At 35.4% G+C, this 19,308-nt stretch overlaps 1 protein-coding gene and 1 pseudogene across 1 annotated transcript in view; both read left to right on the top strand.

The window, feature by feature from the left end:
* Positions 1-345: 345 nt before the first annotated feature.
* On the top strand, positions 346-14,135 carry LOC107653207 (protein-glutamine gamma-glutamyltransferase 2-like; annotated as a pseudogene).
* A 4,524-nt stretch (positions 14,136-18,659) lies between these two features.
* LOC107653206 (SLAM family member 5-like) overlaps positions 18,660-19,308 on the top strand; it is a 3,557-nt gene continuing 2,908 nt past the window's right edge. The window contains exon 1 of the mRNA XM_016439874.1: positions 18,660-18,832. Coding sequence (XP_016295360.1) covers positions 18,796-18,832 — 37 coding nt within the window. The 5' untranslated portion in view covers positions 18,660-18,795. The remainder of the gene's footprint in view (positions 18,833-19,308) is intronic.

Genomic DNA, 19,308 nt, shown 5'->3' with positions numbered 1-19,308 from the left:
TGGGGGGACAATAAGCACACAAACAACACATCACGAAACCCCTCGAGGGACAGTCCTGTCAGAGCTAAAACTGTCCAGTGAAAGTGACATTACAGTTGTAAGCAGACATGTACAGGGATGCATATATAAACAGGTCATAATTAATGTGCTTCTATAACCCCACAGAGACTGTTTGTCAGAAATAGACTCATGTAACATGACCTGCTGTAATGTGATTTAATGCCATTAGTCATGGAAGACAGGAACTGTCATAAATAAGAGCTGGGGTTCAAAGTCTACGTCCCCTGACACCACCGTACCATTAGGACGCAAAACACCCAAAATATCGCTCCATGCAGTGACCCCAACACCAGCTGAAGAAGTCACCCAACACGAGTCACTCGCCAAGCATTACCGCCGGAGACGATGGACAAAGGTAAAATCGCCTTCATGGCAGCTTCAAAAACAAGCACGTTTTTGTGGTGCATTTGCATATTTATTGGGAAAATGCATGAGAAATTATTTACGGGAAATGCAAACGCAAGGTCAATTCTTTGCATACATGCGTTTCAATGAAAAGCATTATAGAAATCTGATATCTGAAGCATGTGAAACAGTTTCTTCGCTTCACGCATCAATCAAAACAGATAATTGCACTGCAATACCTTAAAAATGTTTGTCTCAAGGTTAAAACACTGTTCAGTCCTCAATACTTTCCTTCTACAATAGCCGTCAGTATTGCTGATCTCTATCACTCGTGACAGTGATCTGTTTAAACTATCTACAGCTTCATAGGTCAGAGTGCTAAAGCGGTTTTGCATCCGTTTCTAGCTTTGCATGACATCCCTGTGCATTGAAAAGCATGCAAACCCATTCATTCTGATTCCTCTCATGTTGATCAAGAATTTATGGGTCATGTGCTAAAAGTAGAAATGCTTAAACAACAGCATGTTGTGCATGTGTTAACAAGTGCTTTGCTATTGAAATTTACAAAATCACTGGAAAAAAATCATGTTCTTCCACAGTATTTCTGTCTTGTTTTTCAGTACAAATATCTAAATATTCTTACATCAAGATACATCTACTTAAGAAGCAAAATGATTTGATATTAAGCTTAGTTTAATTAAATATATATATATATATATATATATATATTCTGACCCCACCAACAGATTTTTTCTTGTTTTAAGTGTAGTCTTTGAATAATTTTTCATAAAACAAGACTTGTCATTTTGCTTCTCAAGTAAATATATCTTGATTTAAGATTGTTCAGTTATTTGTACTGGAAAAAAAGACAAAAATACTGAGGAAGATCATACATTTTTACAGTGTAATTAGCACAATGCACAAATGACTGCATGTTTTTTTCTGTCTCTTCTCTTCACAGCGGTGGAGATTGAACGCATCGATCTGGCATGTGAGGTGAACCACACGAATCACCACACGCTGCTGAACGGTGTGGACAGACTGATCGTGAGGAGAGGATAGCCGTTCACCATCACTTTGCATCTGCAACCGGGAACTCACTTTCAAAACGGGGACAATATCAACTTCATCGCCCAAACAGGTTCCTCAATCACTTCCATCCTATGAAGACTTTACATAAAACATGCAACTACAAATATGAACCATTAGGTACCAAAGCAACCATACATCACGAGTAAAAGCAGCCAAAGTTGAGCAGATTTAACTTTTAAGCAAATAAGCACAGCAACAACCAATGGGAGTGCAGAAAGTGAAGCTAACATGATCCACTTGGATAGGGGAGTTGAGGGGTCAGAGGTTAGCTGGTTAGTTTCAATAGTTAGTCCCTAACGGTAGATGCTGTAAAATCAATGGAAAAGAAAAAAGAAAAATAGTTTTCCATTGATGGCCATTTAAGAACTAGCCATGTATTGACAATTTATTATTATATTAAAAAACGCAACATATACATTTAAAAAAAAAATTATATCATACCAGATTTGTCACCATATATACACACATATATAAAAAACACAAATATTTCATTTTATTTCAATTATAATAATTATATTTTAGAAGATGTAAGTGCCTTATAGTATGTATTTAATTAAATGTATATGTTTATATATATATCCTAAAACGAGCACAAAAGTTAAAATTTTGCATATGCATTTTGTAATTCTGAATGTAAATAATATATACCACAAATATTTTATTTTATTTTAATTACATAAACTAGATTTTAGAAGATGTAAATGCCATGTATATATGTATGGCATTTACATCTACTCAAATATTATTATAATTAAAATAAAATAAAATATTGAATGTATGTAGAATGCTATATGTGTGTGTATATAAAAAAAATGTATTACAAATTTTATTTCAATTATATTAATTAGGATGTAAATGCCTTTTATATATGCATATATGTATATATATACAGTGGGTATGGAAAGTATTCAGACCCCCTTAAATTTTTCACTCTTTGTTATATTGCAGCCATTTGCTAAAATCATTTAAGTTAATTTTTTTTCCTCATTAATGTACACACAGCACCCCACTATATATATATATAGTATGGCATTTACATCTACTAAAATATAATATTAGAAATTTTGTTCACAGAAAACTATTTTTCACATATACAATATGGCTGTCAATGGAAAAAGTGGGGGGAAAATGTGTGAATGTACAGTAATATGTGCAAAAAAAATAATAGTACAACAACAATTCATACATAAACTTCTACAATAAGAATCCACCACTGAGGTCTAACAGGCTCGGTGATGTCAGCTGAAAAAGTAAATACTAATGAAATAGTAATGAAGTCACTGATAAATCATTCACAACAAAAAACATGCATGCAGGGCACTGAGTCATTGTTAATGACTTTGTTAAAACACTTACAATAAATCAGAGCTGGTTTAATTACGGGGCGTCGCATGACAGTGAAGTTACTCCTGTATTTAGAGGATTTACAGTGCTGAAAGGCACGACAGTAACGCTGCACACAGTCATCAGATCATTCACAAGTATATTATTAGAAACACGATGTAAAGGTTTCAAAACATGCATGTCACATTTAAGATACTTGTGTTCATCCATTCATGTCTGTCTGTTGTATTTCAGGTCCGATCCCCTCAGCGGACGCACAAACCAAAGCCAAATTCAGCCTCAGTAGATTCATCTGCAGATCAAGCTGGAGTGCCACAGCAGAGACGTCTGACAGCATTGTGTCTCTGACTGTGTGCTCGCAGCCAAACGCTCCTATTGGAGTCTATAAGCTGATCCTGGATCAGGGAGAAGGAGTCAGTCTAGGAGAGTTTGTCCTGCTCTTTAACCCCTGGTGCAAAAGTAAGCTGTTTTGTCATTGGTGACCGATAATGAAAAGCACATAATTTAGCAGGAACAAACAATGGAAATGACTCCGTCTTTGTGCATAATTCCGCTTTTTTTTGTTTTTTTGCAGACTGAACAGCAAATATGTATATCTGTTAAAACAGAATTTTTTCATACATGTTTCAGTCTAAACGATCAGATAAGTTTTTTTTGTTTTGTTTTTTTGTCGTCATTCTGGGCACAAAGTATATAATATGTTATACAGACCTGCATCATATTTGCTGAATGAAATCCAACACTTGTTTCTTACTCATTTTGGGGTGCTGATTCAAAAGATAGTGCAATAGTTTGATCAAGAATGTCACACTTTCTCACAAAAATATGATGCATTTTGTAGCATTTTTGCTCTTGACAGCCATCTGTAAGATGCAAAAGCCTTATACAGTTGTGCTCAAAAGTTTACATACCCTTGCAGAATCTGCAAAAATGTGGAGAACTTTTGACAAAATAAAAGGGATTGAAAAAATTGCATGTTATTTAATATTTAGTACTGTCCTGAATAAGCTATTTCACATTAGAGATGTTTACATATATATATATATATAGTATGGCATTTACATCTACTAAAATATAATATTAGAAATTTTGTTCACAGAAAACTATTTTTCACATATACAATATGGCTGTCAATGGAAAAAGTGGGGGGAAAATGTGTGAATGTACAGTAATATGTGCAAAAAAAATAATAGTACAACAACAATTCATACATAAACTTCTACAATAAGAATCCACCACTGAGGTCTAACAGGCTCGGTGATGTCAGCTGAAAAAGTAAATACTAATGAAATAGTAATGAAGTCACTGATAAATCATTCACAACAAAAAACATGCATGCAGGGCACTGAGTCATTGTTAATGACTTTGTTAAAACACTTACAATAAATCAGAGCTGGTTTAATTACGGGGCGTCGCATGACAGTGAAGTTACTCCTGTATTTAGAGGATTTACAGTGCTGAAAGGCACGACAGTAACGCTGCACACAGTCATCAGATCATTCACAAGTATATTATTAGAAACACGATGTAAAGGTTTCAAAACATGCATGTCACATTTAAGATACTTGTGTTCATCCATTCATGTCTGTCTGTTGTATTTCAGGTCCGATCCCCTCAGCGGACGCACAAACCAAAGCCAAATTCAGCCTCAGTAGATTCATCTGCAGATCAAGCTGGAGTGCCACAGCAGAGACGTCTGACAGCATTGTGTCTCTGACTGTGTGCTCGCAGCCAAACGCTCCTATTGGAGTCTATAAGCTGATCCTGGATCAGGGAGAAGGAGTCAGTCTAGGAGAGTTTGTCCTGCTCTTTAACCCCTGGTGCAAAAGTAAGCTGTTTTGTCATTGGTGACCGATAATGAAAAGCACATAATTTAGCAGGAACAAACAATGGAAATGACTCCGTCTTTGTGCATAATTCCGCTTTTTTTTGTTTTTTTGCAGACTGAACAGCAAATATGTATATCTGTTAAAACAGAATTTTTTCATACATGTTTCAGTCTAAACGATCAGATAAGTTTTTTTTGTTTTGTTTTTTTGTCGTCATTCTGGGCACAAAGTATATAATATGTTATACAGACCTGCATCATATTTGCTGAATGAAATCCAACACTTGTTTCTTACTCATTTTGGGGTGCTGATTCAAAAGATAGTGCAATAGTTTGATCAAGAATGTCACACTTTCTCACAAAAATATGATGCATTTTGTAGCATTTTTGCTCTTGACAGCCATCTGTAAGATGCAAAAGCCTTATACAGTTGTGCTCAAAAGTTTACATACCCTTGCAGAATCTGCAAAAATGTGGAGAACTTTTGACAAAATAAAAGGGATTGAAAGTTATTTATGTTATTTATTATTTAGTACTGTCCTGAATAAGCTATTTCACATTAGAGATGTTTACATATGACAAAATAAAAGGGATTGAAAAAATTGCATGTTATTTAATATTTAGTACTGTCCTGAATAAGCTATTTCACATTAGAGATGTTTACATATAGTCCACTAGACAAAATAATAGCTGAATTATAAAAAAAAAGACCCTGTTCAAGAAACAGTTCAAGAAACCCTGTTCAGAAAAATCCTTCATGTCCCTCAAATTCTTTGGTTTTCCAGCATCTTTTGCATATTTGAACCCTTTCAACCCTTGCCTGTATGACTTTGAGATCCATCTTTTTGCACTGAGCACAATTAATAGATTCAAACACAACTATTACAAAAGATTCAAACATTCACCAATGCTACAGAAGGAAATACAATGCATGAGGATCTGGGGGTAAAACCCTTTGAACAGGATGTTGATGTATAAGTTTTACTTATGTTGTTTAAATATCATATATTTTATCATTTAGTTCTGCCCTTCAGAAGCTACAGAAGATACTTGCATGTTTACCAGAAGACAAAATAAGTGTCTAGTGGACTATATGTAAATCATCTCTTACAGTATGTGAAATAGCTTAGGACAGTATAACATGCCATTTTTTCAATCCCTTTAATTTTGTTAAAAGTGTGCCACATTTCTGCAGATTCTGCAAGGGTATGTAAACTTTTGAGCACAAATGTATTATCTCTTAATCAGCAGAAATACTGCTACAAACACGATTCCGTTCTTCCTCTGAGCCAGTTTACAACTACTTGTTCAAATCTCAGCTCATTTTCTCATGTATGACATTATTTTATGCCTACGTAAACCTGATTGAAGGTTAGGATTATAGCCAATGAAAGAAGAAAATGCAAACATGAGCCAGATGTTTTCTGCACATGTGGGTTTTTTACTACAGTCACAGAAAATTACAGTGGCAATAAATAAATAAATATATATATAGAGAGAGAGAGAGAGAGAGAGAGAGAGAGCTTATTTATGTATTTGAACATATTTTTTCACTCCTTTGCAGATTGTAAAGTATGATACGTTTGACTGCTTTTGTTATTTTGATAAGTGTAGTAAAGCTGATATATCATATGAAAAATTACAATTCTTATTTTGTGAAAAACTGTACATGAAGGAAAGTTTTAAAGTTTTACATTTTTGCAAATCAGCAGAATTTTATAAACCCGGGGCGTCCACTAATTTTTATGTCAAATGTCATTTTTATGTAGACTTGGTTCTAACGTTTGTAATCGTGGCACTGCTAATATTGTTTGCATTTGTATTTTTCACTAGTTGTAAGTCACTTTTGATAAAATCTAACAATAAACACATTCAAATGATTATTTTCAGTCTGTGTTGGATGTTTCAGAGGACTCCGTGTATCTGGCGGGTGAAGCTGAACGGGAGGAATACATCCTCTCTCAGGACGGGTTGGTCTATCGCGGGATACCCAAACGTATCACAGTCTTACCGTGGACTTTTGGACAGGTTCTGCATTTCAAAACATCTCTATGATTGCTTCATAGTAGCAACCTGTTCATCAGAAACTCTAAAAGCATAAATTAATTTGACTGACTTTAATTCAATAATTGTTAGTGTCCCAAGCAGCCAATAAAACTTTCAGAAGATATTAGCTTCAAAAGAATTAATGCTTCACTGATATGTTTGGTTTCTGTTTCCACAATTCGAGCCTGGCATACTGGACATCTGTCTGCAGATTTTAGATGAAAGTCCAAACTATATGAGTGATGCAGCTCTGGATTGTTCCGAGAGGAGGAACCCCGTTTATGTGACTCGAGTCCTCAGTGCCATGGTTAGTAACAGCCCTCAAATATTACTCTAAGCAACACTATCAAACTGTTTATTTTGAGACTTAAACAACATGATCTAGTTGTATATTAGTCTAGCAGCATAATAACATTATTATCACATGCTGAGAGTTGCTTTCAAATGTGAAACTCACCACCATGTTGTCTTGTATTGTCCAGATCAACAGTCTAGGTGATAAAGCCCACTGTATGGAAAGACAGCTGCTCCATCCTCCGGCAGTGGAGTAATGACGGCTGCAGGGCGGTGCGTTACGGACAGTGCAGGGTGTTCGCAGCTGTGGCCTGCACAGGTGATTCATTCAATTCTGCAATAATTATCACAAGTCTATTAACAGTCATTCAACCAATTAACATGCAGATGTATCTAATTGCAGTTTCGTATGGAAAATACGAAAGTTTGTTTCTGTTAATTTTGTTCGTCCAAAGTGGTCTGTTTTTCCAAAAATAGCCATTTTCATTGTCTACATTATTAAAAATGAAGGTTCTAAATTGCCATAAAGGCAGGTTTTTGCAGCAGTTGTTTTTTGGTTGACCATAAAAACCTTTCTGTGAACAGTTTTTCTTAATGTAAAAAAAAAAACTTTTTTCACTATAAAGAACCTCTTGTGGAATAGAAAGGTTCTATGAATGTTACTTCTTCATAGAAACACAGAGCCAAAGAACTTTTGTTTTTAAGAGTGCGTGTCAGAAAATCTTTAAATATAGACCAGAAGAGAATTTTTTTTTTTTTTAAGTTTTCTTTTGTTTCAGTTTATTTCAAATAACAAAAATGTTTTTAATGTTTTTAATTTTAGTTAATGTAATAACCCTGAATTATAACCTTCACTTTTCGGGAATCATGTTTACTTTGTGTTGTTTAAGGCCCATTCCTTAATATGTCCCAATTATTTAAACTCTTCCCAATCATTTTCTCATATTATCTCAGATCTGGGGCGTCACATTTATTACTGAAAAATCTTATGCATCAATAGGACAGACGTATACCGACAGACGTATACCATCCTGAGAATCATTTTCTCTAAAAATATTTCAGCAATCAAGTCATGTGTGTTTTCTATCCGCTGTTTAGAATCAGAACTAGTGGTGCCAGATGAATCACTCTTTTTAAGCAATTGGTCAAATAGGTTTGCAAAAAGATCTGAAACTGTTTGCAATTCAGTTTGATTCATCATTTACCAACAAAACATGCAAACTGTTTTCTATTATTTGTCAATGACAGAGCAGCTCTTTATTGAGCTTGCAGTTGTGAACGACTGTGTAACAAAGGTAAAGACAATTTATATCCAAACAGGATTGAAAAGGAGTATCAAAATATGGGCACACTACTGATGGGGGACCTGTGCCCCAGTACTGATGAAAGGCTAGAAACGCCCTTGTATCAGATACGATAAAAACCAGATCTGAATTTTGTGTTTGATTCATCTTCCAGTGTCCAGAGCTCTGGGAATCCCATGCAGAGTCGTCACTAACTTTGGATCAGCACGTGACAGCAATGGAGACCTAATAATGGAGCGTTTCTACAACGAATTTGATGAGAACATTGCTGAAGACTCCACATGGTATGCATTGTAAAGCCAAAATTAAACATGATAAAAGTTCAACTTTTTTATTGGTATCTTTGGATCCATGAAAATCCTTAGATGAAGTACATCCATTAAACTTTGCATTGCACAAGAGGTTCTTTATAGTGGGAAATGGTTTGTCAGATTATTAAAGGGGTCATATGATGCGATTTCAAGTTTTCCTTTCTCTTTGGAGTGTTACAAGCTGATTGTGCATAGATAAGATCCCTGAAGTTGCAAAGACTAAAGTCTCAAATCCAAAGAGATATTCTTTATCAAAGTTAAGACTCTGCCACGCCCCCCTAAAACGGCTCGTTCTAACACGCCCCCACATATCTACCTCACTATGTGGAAATATTAGCATAATGCCGCCCAAATGTTCACGCAAAGAAAGAAGGCGTGGTTTCAGTAACCGCAGTTAGTGTTGAAGCGGGGCATAGAGGACCTACAATAATGTACAGTATTTGAAAAATAATGTGTTTTTTGAACATTAAAGCATGTCAACATATTCTGTTACACCAAATACACAAAATAATGATCTTTTAAAAAAGCATCATATGACCCCTTTAAAATATTCTTCACACCAAGAAAAAAATACTGTTCTTTTAAGAACTGTTCACTGAAAGGTTCTTTGTGGAACCCAACATATTTTTTCTATCACCTGCAAATCCCGCCTTTTGGAACTTTTATTATTAAGAGTTTAATGCAAACGTCCCTTGTCCTTCCTCAGGAACTTCCACGTTTGGGTGGAGAACTGGATGACACGTCCAGACCTAACGCTCGGATACGAGGGCTGGCAAGCGAGTGACCCAACACCTCAGCATAGGAGTGACGGTGAGCCAAAAATCAATGCCTGATAGAAGTGGAGAAGTAGAGTCAATGAAGAAGTTCCTCAGTTCTGCTGTCCTTCTTCTGTCAGGCGTCTTCTCTTGTGGTCCTGCCCCAGTGAGAGCCATTAAAGAGGGCGAGCTCACTTTCAAATACGACATCCCATTCGTGTACGCCGAGGTGAACGCTGATGTGGTGGAGTACATCAAACTGAGAGATGGAAGAGTGTTTAAGATGGGCGGATCCACTACGGAGGTTGGGAAATCCATCAGCACCAAAGCAGTGGGTCGAGATGAGAGAGAGGACATTACACACAACTACAAGTATCCAGAGGGTAGGGAGGCATTCTGGGAACTTCATTCATTCATGGTTGAGGATCTAGGTTGAATGCAAGTTCAATTCCCAAAAGGGAATCCATAAATTTAGGGATGGGTAATTTTCAAAAATATAGTATTCGAATATTTGGGCTCATAAAAAATGAGTATTCTAATATTTGTTTATTTAAATGACATTTAACGAGACAGATGTTATTTTTTAATAATCAAGTTTTTGTCACAATTTTTGAACAAGCTTATAATTAGGCATTATACACAACAATGTTCTTCTACAACAATGTTCCATTATATGTCAAGGTTTTCTTTTAGTTGAAAATATGTGTAAATATATATATTTATATAACTATAATACAAACTTCGCAAGGCAGAAGACGACATTCTGTGAACAAATACAATCAACTTGTTAACACGCTTTACAGCACCACCCCGTGCATTTAGTTATAACTGACTATAACTTTTAGTTTGCGTGATTAGGATTTATCATGGATTCCCTGCATTTATGGTCAGCAAAGCAAGATGTAGTAAAATTTGAACAGCGTTTTTATTTTTTTGAATAATAATTACAGATTGAATATTCAACTATTTGTGCACACCCCTGCATAAACTATTATTGTAACTATTGTACCACTGAGCAAGTCACTTAATTCTAGGTTATCGTAGGAGCATCTATCCTGTTAAACTCTTATTAAGGACTCTTGTTAGGTCTAACGGCCCTACAAAACAACAGCATGATTAAATGCTGGTCCAAGCTGGTTTATGCTAGTTGGTGGTAGCTTGGTGCTGGTTTAGCTGGTGTATTAGCTAAGTACTTATTGGTCTAGCTAGTTAAAAAGCCTGGCAGAGAAACCAGCATCCAAAACATGACAGATTCTGGTCTTTTCAGTAGGGTAGGAAGATTGAGCATTATTTGGTACCAATGTACTGTGACATTAACAAATTCCACTGCCCCTGTTTTGATAAACACTGTATTCTGTCCAGGTTCTGAAGAGGAGAGAAGGGTTTATGAGAAAGCAAATCACCACAACAAACTGGCACAGGCAGGAGAGGAACCTGGTTTACACATCAAGATCAGAGTGACCCCGGACATGCAGATCGGCTCTGATTTTGATGTCTACGTGGAGCTCAAAAATAACACCATGGTCACAAAGTCCTGTCGGGTCATTTTCTACGCCCAAGCGGTGTCCTACAATGGCACACTTGGTGAAACCTGTGGATTGGGCGAGTTTACAGAGATGAATTTGGCTTCTTCTGAAGGTGAGCCTGGTTCCTTAAGTTTTGAACTTACTGTATATTTAGTATATGCATATGTATATAAATTACTGTGCAAAAGTCTTAGGCCATTAGTATTTTCACAGACAAAAAAAAAATGGTTTTAAGCCTGTTATTTCTATATTTTGCTGTAGTGTGTCAGTAGGAAATATCAGTTTACATAACCAAATATGAAGAAACCGAAAAAAAACTGAGACAGACTAAATCCTGGAGAACGTCTCCAAGATGCCTGAAGAAACCTGCCTGCAAAGCTACAGTACTGTGAAAAGTTTTATGCACTTGTAAAAATGTGAAAATGCTGTAAAGTGAGGATGCTTTCAAAAACACTGTCATAAATAGATTTTATTTATTAATTAACTTCTATTAACTAAATTAAATCAACATTTGCTATGACCGCCCTTTGTGTTCAGGTAGCTTTGCAGGAAGGTTTCTTGGAAGCATCTTGGAGACGTTGCCACAGTTCTTCTGGATTGAGTCTGTCTCAGTTTCTTCTGTTTCTTCATGTAATCTCAGACAGACTGGATGATGATGAGATCAGATCTCTGTGTGCAGCACTGGCTGCTGTTCATACAAAAATCTCACTGGATTATTACAATTAATGGCAAAATGAATGTTTGGTAATGTAAACTGATATTTCCTACTGACACACTACAGCAAAAGACATAAATAACTGGCTTAAAACCATTTTTTGTTGTTGTTGTTGAAAATACTACTGGCCTAAGACTTTTATACATACACACAGACATACAGTATATTCATAAAGGTAACTCTGTGTCATCTTGTTTTATGTTTCAGGGGGTAAAGTAACTCTTCGACTGGAGTATGCGGAGTACAGTAAAGCCATAACTCGAGACAGGATGATCAAACTGGTGGCTTTACTCATCGATACAGAGAAACGGGACTTTTACAGAGCAAAGAAGACCATCTTACTTGATGCCCCTGAAATAATCATCAATGTAAATCTAATCTTCTGATTTCATTATACTGAGCTCTACAACTTACATTTACAGTATGCTGACTTGACAAAATGAATATAGTCAAGTCAAGTCAAGTCTGCTTTATTGTCAATTCTTCCAAAAACACCTTTCTGTCGGGAGAGAGAGAAGCCGCAGCGTGTGAACGCGCCGCCATCTTGAGTGGCTCAAGATATCTTTGAGTGGCTCAAAGATATACTGTTATTGTGCAGAATAGGGTATTTATCCCTAAACAGACACCAAAAATATTGTACAGTATCCTGCTCCAAGAAATTTCAAGCAAGATTCACCAAACTTGGTACAGACCTATAGCCTATTCTGATGCCACTAACACATTTTTTTTCAAACAAATTAGATTTATGAATATCCCAAAATCAGCAGCAGCAATTACTCAGAAAAGTCATCCATAACACCTTAGCAACTCCCTAGCAACCACCCCATAATAAATTTTTTCTATTCAATTATTTTGTAGTTAATTAAATGTCCCAGAGATTAAAAGTAAAAACCTTTATCTTACACAACAAACACTTAGATTGTGTTAATATAAAACTAAAAGTACACATTTTCAAATCATTCTGACTTCATGCTGCCTTCACTTGCAATCAGAATTATCATAAATACGAGTATCCTATCCTAAATACGATATTGACTACAAATCTTAAATACATTTGGCATTAATTAGATTTCCTCGATAAAAAGGCAAGAATGAACCTGTCGTCCTTCATGATTCCTATTTTTTCTTACAGCAAAGCACTTGAACGTGACAAACTCATATTTAGGCTTCAGAAGTGGTAAGCAGGTAATTTTAGATAGCATGTGAAGGCAGCATTAATTCACCTAATTAGTGCCATACTGAATCAGGAGGGTCCCCAGTTGCTCACTGAAGGTAAACAGTTTGTACTTGTACATATGTAATCTGAATGAACGTATGCATGACTCACAGTACTAACAAGGTGTGATTTGGTCGCCTGCAGATCCTGGGTGTGCCGAAAGTGGGCCGGAACCTGGTGGCAGATTTAGCGCTGCAGAATCCACTGCCAGAGCCCCTGGAGAACTGTGTGTTCACTATACATGGAGCCAACCTGACCGACGGCAAACCCATCACTCATGAGTAAGTCACCCGATCACTCAGGACCGGGCTGTGAAAATACATTCCCCCACTCCTCGAGTGGACATACCTGGTGTCATTTCAACTCATCACGTGATCAGATTGGGAGACAGATGCAGTGGCACTTCTTCAGTGGTAATATCAGTATAAGGAACACTGCTTTGAGGAAGTTACTTTAAATTTGTAGCCTCCCATACTACAAATAACTTTATAAAAGTAAACTACAACTTAATCAGTAGTTAGCTGTATAAGTTTTTAAATAAAATAAAACTGTCAGAAATAATTTTTTTTAAGTGTTTAGCTTGTACAAATATAAGAGGTAAATTCACAGCAGTTTTAGCATCTACCTATACATCCATCCATCCATCCATAACCATCTAGCAACCATTCAGAACCTCATGGCAATCACTTCTAATTTTGTAACATGTACTGCATTCTCCTTATGAAAGAGAGACATTTATAGGAGCACATCTGATAATTGGCATGCATTGATATCATTAAAAAAAAAAACAATACTACTGAAAAAAATGTTACTAGCATTACTACATTTGGTCAGTGAAGTCGGTATACTGTAAGTCTAAATTTCAATTTACTTATTTTAGAGGTTTATGATACTATTATCAGTTTACATTTTTTTTAAAAGGGACAATAAAAAACAAAATTAATGACTGAGTTTGGGTTGTTCATTAAAAATCACAATATTTGTTAGTAGCCTATGTATTACAGTCATACTCCAAAATTTGTATTTTTTTAGCAGCAGTTTTTTCCTGTGATCTGTAACACTGTCAGTACGTTTTTAGCTTTGATTTATTGTTTTATATAAAATAAAAACAGTAAAAGTTTCATGGCTGTCTCACTTTTTTTTCTTGGCAGGCTTGGAAGAGTTGGTCCTAAAGAGTTTGCCACCGCCAAAGTGGAGTTCACGCCAAAGCTGCCAGGACAAAGAAAAATACTGATAGATTTTGCCAGCGATAAACTTCACAATATTGAGACTTTTGAGAATCTCGTCATCTATGAATAAATGAGCTGTTTATACTTATGCTTGTGATGTCTTATTATGTTAATGTTTTTTTAATTAACCATACTTCATTTTGGTGCTGGCACTTTCAAATTTTCAGAAAAATGCATGACTTGAATATGAAGCAATCTCCTTCCAAAATGCCAGTTTTGGTGCAAAAATTCATAATTTTTACTGTAAACACAGAGAAAATTATTCAGTTTACAAACAGAAGTGCGGTTGGAATATATATTCCATCTATTTGCACACCTGATGTGCATTTCTCATATTAGAAAAACAGAATTTGAATATTGCATCAATGCAAAACTGCTCAAAAAGTCTCAAACTCTCATATAAGTCATAAATCTGAACTATAAAGTAGTTCTGCAGCATTTTAAAAAACAAGCCACAATCAGTCCCACCTTCAGCTGGAGTGAAGCTACCATCTGCCAACTGTGCTTTGGGTGTTTCAGTTTATGTCACTTAAAAGTGACTGAAAACCAAAGAACACTTTCTTGTGAGGAAACATTCTTAATTAAAACATTTTTACACTTATTTTCTTCTGCAGCTCCTCTACAGCTCTTTCTCTGATTTTCTTTGTTTTCCTATAGATTTGAAAAATGGTGACATGGGACCAAACAAATGCTTCAACATGCACACCATCGATTTTCTCAGTGAACTCCAGCATGTGCTACCTTATACCCTCCTATTTTATCGCCATCTCTCTCAGCATCAACATGGTTCTTGGTCTTCCAGCAAACTGTTACATCCTGTGGTCGAGCGTGAAGGAGATGATTCAAGGACAGTCCACCGAAATCTTCGTCTTCAACACTGCACTCGTTGAGATCTTCTTCTGCTCCTCCTATGTTTTTATCATATGGCAGTATTTCTTTAATTGTACTTATTGCAAGTTTGGCATTTACTTTCCTGGTCTGTTGCTGTTGGTCGGTCATCCTCTTTTTCAAACCTGCATCTGTGTGGAGCGTTACGTAGGGGTTCTCCATCCTGTGACCTTCTTGAAGCTCAAACCCATGAAATACCGGATCACCATATCCATCATTGGATGGATTCTGATCATTACCTCAAGCTTAATGGTTTCACTGAACATCATTGAACTTCATCAATTAGTTTTGCCAGAACTGCTTGTTTTTTTTAGCATCAAAGTCTTCAGCTGCTTGATGGTCCTGAAGGCTCTGAAGCACCCTGGACCAGGTGACGACTTCAAGAAGAAAGAGGGAGTGAATCAAGATAAACTCAAGGCTTTTCGGATCATTCGGATCATGCTGGTGTCCGCAGTGCTTATGTACGGTCCTATGATTATTTCTCTTGTGCTTTATTATTTAATAGATTTAAAGAGGTTTCTTTTGTTCTGGTCTGGGGCCTTGTGCCTTGGGCTCTTGACAGGGTTTGTGCATCCTTTACTCTATCTCAAAAGAGTTGGAAAAATCCCCTTTTGTTAGAGGAACTTCCCACATTTTCGTGTCTAAAAAAGCACAAGACAAACAAAAACTGAAAATACTACTATTACTTTGATCTAATATAAAATTAAAGGGATATATCCCCACTCAAAACAATTTAATTTTTGTCACCATTTACTACCCTTATGTAATTCCAATACTCTGGGGGCAGAGAATGATATATTGAAGAACATTGGGGTATAAACAAAATTGGACCCCACTAACTTCCATGTTAGATATTTTTACACAGCAAGAAATGTAAACAGATTTGAAATTACACAAGGGTAAGTAAAGTAGAACTTTCAAAATAAAATTTTGGGTGAACTATCCCTCTAGCAAAAGCCTGTCTGATACAGTAGTGTATAAGAGATTAAGAAGATGTGCTGTACTTTGAATCACACCTGAAAATACAGTTTTCTGAATACCATGTATCTCTTTATTTGTTCATTATATTTAGATTTTTTTATATGTACTAAAGTACTAAAATATATCAATAAAAGAATCATTTAATGGACGTGTGCTTTTATTTTCACATTAAATTGCCAAATGAAATCTTCCTGCATTTGGGTTGATTGACTGACATGAGTTTTGTTTGTATGTGAATGCTCCAAATGAAGTCAGACCCCCTGAAAGAACCAACATGCAACCAAACCAAAAGATTAGAGAGTTCAGGTTTCTGCACAATTTACATAGTTTCCAGTCATTTAGTTTGGTGTACTTGTATGTTTTATCGATTGTGCTCTACCGTGACAGCTGTGTCAATAACAAGTGTGTTTCATCCTAGAAAACCATCATGCAACAACATTTTAATGTCACAACCTAATTGGTGTACACCTCTCAACTCAATGTCTGTGGTTTCACCTGTGCATTTGAACTTTTACCATCTATAATTTATGAAAGCGCAATATGTATTGAAATGGCATTTAATGAATCAGAAGACGGGTGCAGTCATGTGCACCTGCTATCTGCAATAACCCTCAAATCCCATTCACCTTTGGACATATTCAAACCTGCCATATTATGATCACTTACAAGACATACAAGAACCAATGCATTTGACATCACTAAATTCAAATTTGTTGTGGCATCTCAGCCATTATTTTTATTTTTTTCAATAGCTTGACGAATGTCATGCCCAGTTGGAGGACAAGGGAAAATGGGAAAGAGGATACATCTGCTTTTGTTGTTATTTGTGTTATATGTTGTGTGGTATTTGTGTTTTATGTTTTAGAGTGTTTATTTATCGCATTATACAAACCCAATAATTTACTTATCAAAACTAGGTAGACCACTGTGGATGTAAATTGAGCCATCATTTGAAAATATTGAAATATTACACGCATTAAAATAAATGTTATTTTTAGTGCTATCAAACAATTAATCGTGATTAATCGCATCCAAACTAAAAGTTTTTGTTTACATAATATATATGTGTGTGCACTGTGTATAATTATCATGTATATATATATATTTAAGAAAAATATGTTTTGTTTATATATGAATTATTTATATTTATATATAATATAAATTATATATGAATATAAATATATAAATATTTTTAAAATATATATGCACTTGTGTATTTATATATAGCTACATAATAAATTTACACAGTACACACACATATATTATGTAAACAAACACTATTTTGGATGTGATTTATCGCGATTAATCGTTTGACAGCACAAGTTATTTTATGATGTAAATATAGCTGGACATTAAACTAACATCCCCCCACTAACTGTCTCGGCCATGTCCAAAAATTACTTTAAAAAAACATCCCAAAATTTGTCCCTTTAGGCTTCCCATAATGTCACTGATTCGTCGATTATTTCACCTTAGCAGACAGTTTAAATGAGTAAACTAGGAAAACACTGTCGATAGATTTAGGCCTACCAAAGTTTAAAAACGTAACGGCATTGTGTCTTAATTTTTTTTTTTAATTAAAAAAAAAGTGGTCAGTCTGTCTTAAACTGAGTTATTTCCAGATGTTATAAGAACATATTATTTTATAGACATAACTCTGATAGCAATCTATGTATAGTACACATTGTTATCAGAGTTTTGTCTATGAGATATAACATTTGGAAATAACGCAGATCTTATGCGCGACATTACGTCTAATTCATAGAGCGGACTGTAGCTCTCAATGTTTTCGATGTGACAGAAATTACCTCATAAGTACAACACATACACAACAGTCATTTAAAAAAAAACATATAAATAAACCGTTGGCCCCGCCAGCACCGCACATGTTTTTCAAAACTTTGGTGTGTGTTTCAGAGTAGGCTACTCACGAACGAACGATAAAATGCATTCACGATCTATGTAGAAATCCAAGACGCCAATAATCCTTCAAACTGCAGTGATGTAGTTTAGTAACGGCTCTCACGTCTCGTCGTCACTTCTTCGCGCGCTTTTTTGCGCACTCTGTTTTCCCGCCACTTCAACCTTTTTCCGGTAAATCAGCTATCCAGTTATCATCCAACTATGAAAACAGTTAGAAAACAAAGAAGAAAATGTATTTACTTTAAAAGGGAGTACTACAGCATATATGCAGCATTGTGGAATGTTTTATTTACAAATTGAAATAAATTTACTTCCCTTTAAAAGTACATTTTAGGGCAAATTAAAGATTAAAGATTAAAAGGGCAAAACGTTTATTTCTTTGTTTATGACTTTTACAAAAAAAGAAAGAAAGAAACGAAAAATATTCCAAAAGAAGAGAAATCCATAGCACAAAAAAGGAAAAACTAACAAATGCAATTGAATATAATAAATGTGGTTCTAGTATTTTTCCTCTATTTATTTAAACATAAGCCTTTTGCAAAGCAGTCTGGCATTCATTGTTCTGTTGTCTTGTCCCTCAGACATAATTGAAGGCTTTTTAAAGATGGAAAAAATTATTACATAAAAAAATAATAATATTAGTAGAAACACTAACATATTACCAGGTGAATTAATTAATTATTCCTGCACATCTGTCTGCATGTTCGGTGTCTAAACAGATTAATGCACATATGCATCAGCTGGAAAAAGTTATAAAGGTGAGTGGACAGGTGTTTGAGAGCCAGTTTTCAGTACAGCACTGCCCTCTTTTGGTGGAAGCCATGTAACTGATGTCATTGCAGGTCACTTCCTCAAAAGTCCATCTGCTCAGTTGAGTTTCAGGTGCATCATCGAGGGGACAACAACTCAACGCAATATCAACAAATACATTCATCAGTATGTGGGCTTTCATCTTATATTTAATCTGTGTGGAGGGTAAGATGACACACATTACATGCATATTTTAATTGGAATTGTATTTAATTGTCCTCAATACAAAAGGTTTCAAATTGTACACTTCTAAAACGTGTCTGGCAACTCTAAACCACTACTAGTATGAACACTCACGGGTAAGCAAATATTCTTATGACTTGCATAACCGTGAACTTGTGAGAAAATGCAGCTGAACATGTGGCCTGTTCGGTAAGCAGTATAAATGATTGATTTCTGATCTTTAGTAAATATACACATTTCATAACCAGTCTAATCTATAACAATATACAGTATATGAACGTTCTGGCTGTTCTTTTTAGTCATTGTTTTGTAAGTCAAATTTAGAATAAGTCAGCTGTGGAATCAAGTTGTGGCAATTCATTTCTTGATGTTGCCATGACATCGACAAATCAGAAAAAAAAATAAAACAAATATTTAAGTAATATACACAAGTCACCTTAGTGGAAACACTGACATAA

Source organism: Sinocyclocheilus anshuiensis, unplaced genomic scaffold (assembly GCF_001515605.1).
Source record: "Sinocyclocheilus anshuiensis isolate Anshui unplaced genomic scaffold, SAMN03320099.WGS_v1.1 scaffold143, whole genome shotgun sequence".
Taxonomy (NCBI): domain Eukaryota; kingdom Metazoa; phylum Chordata; class Actinopteri; order Cypriniformes; family Cyprinidae; genus Sinocyclocheilus; species Sinocyclocheilus anshuiensis.
This window is presented reverse-complemented; position numbering and strand designations above follow the sequence as displayed.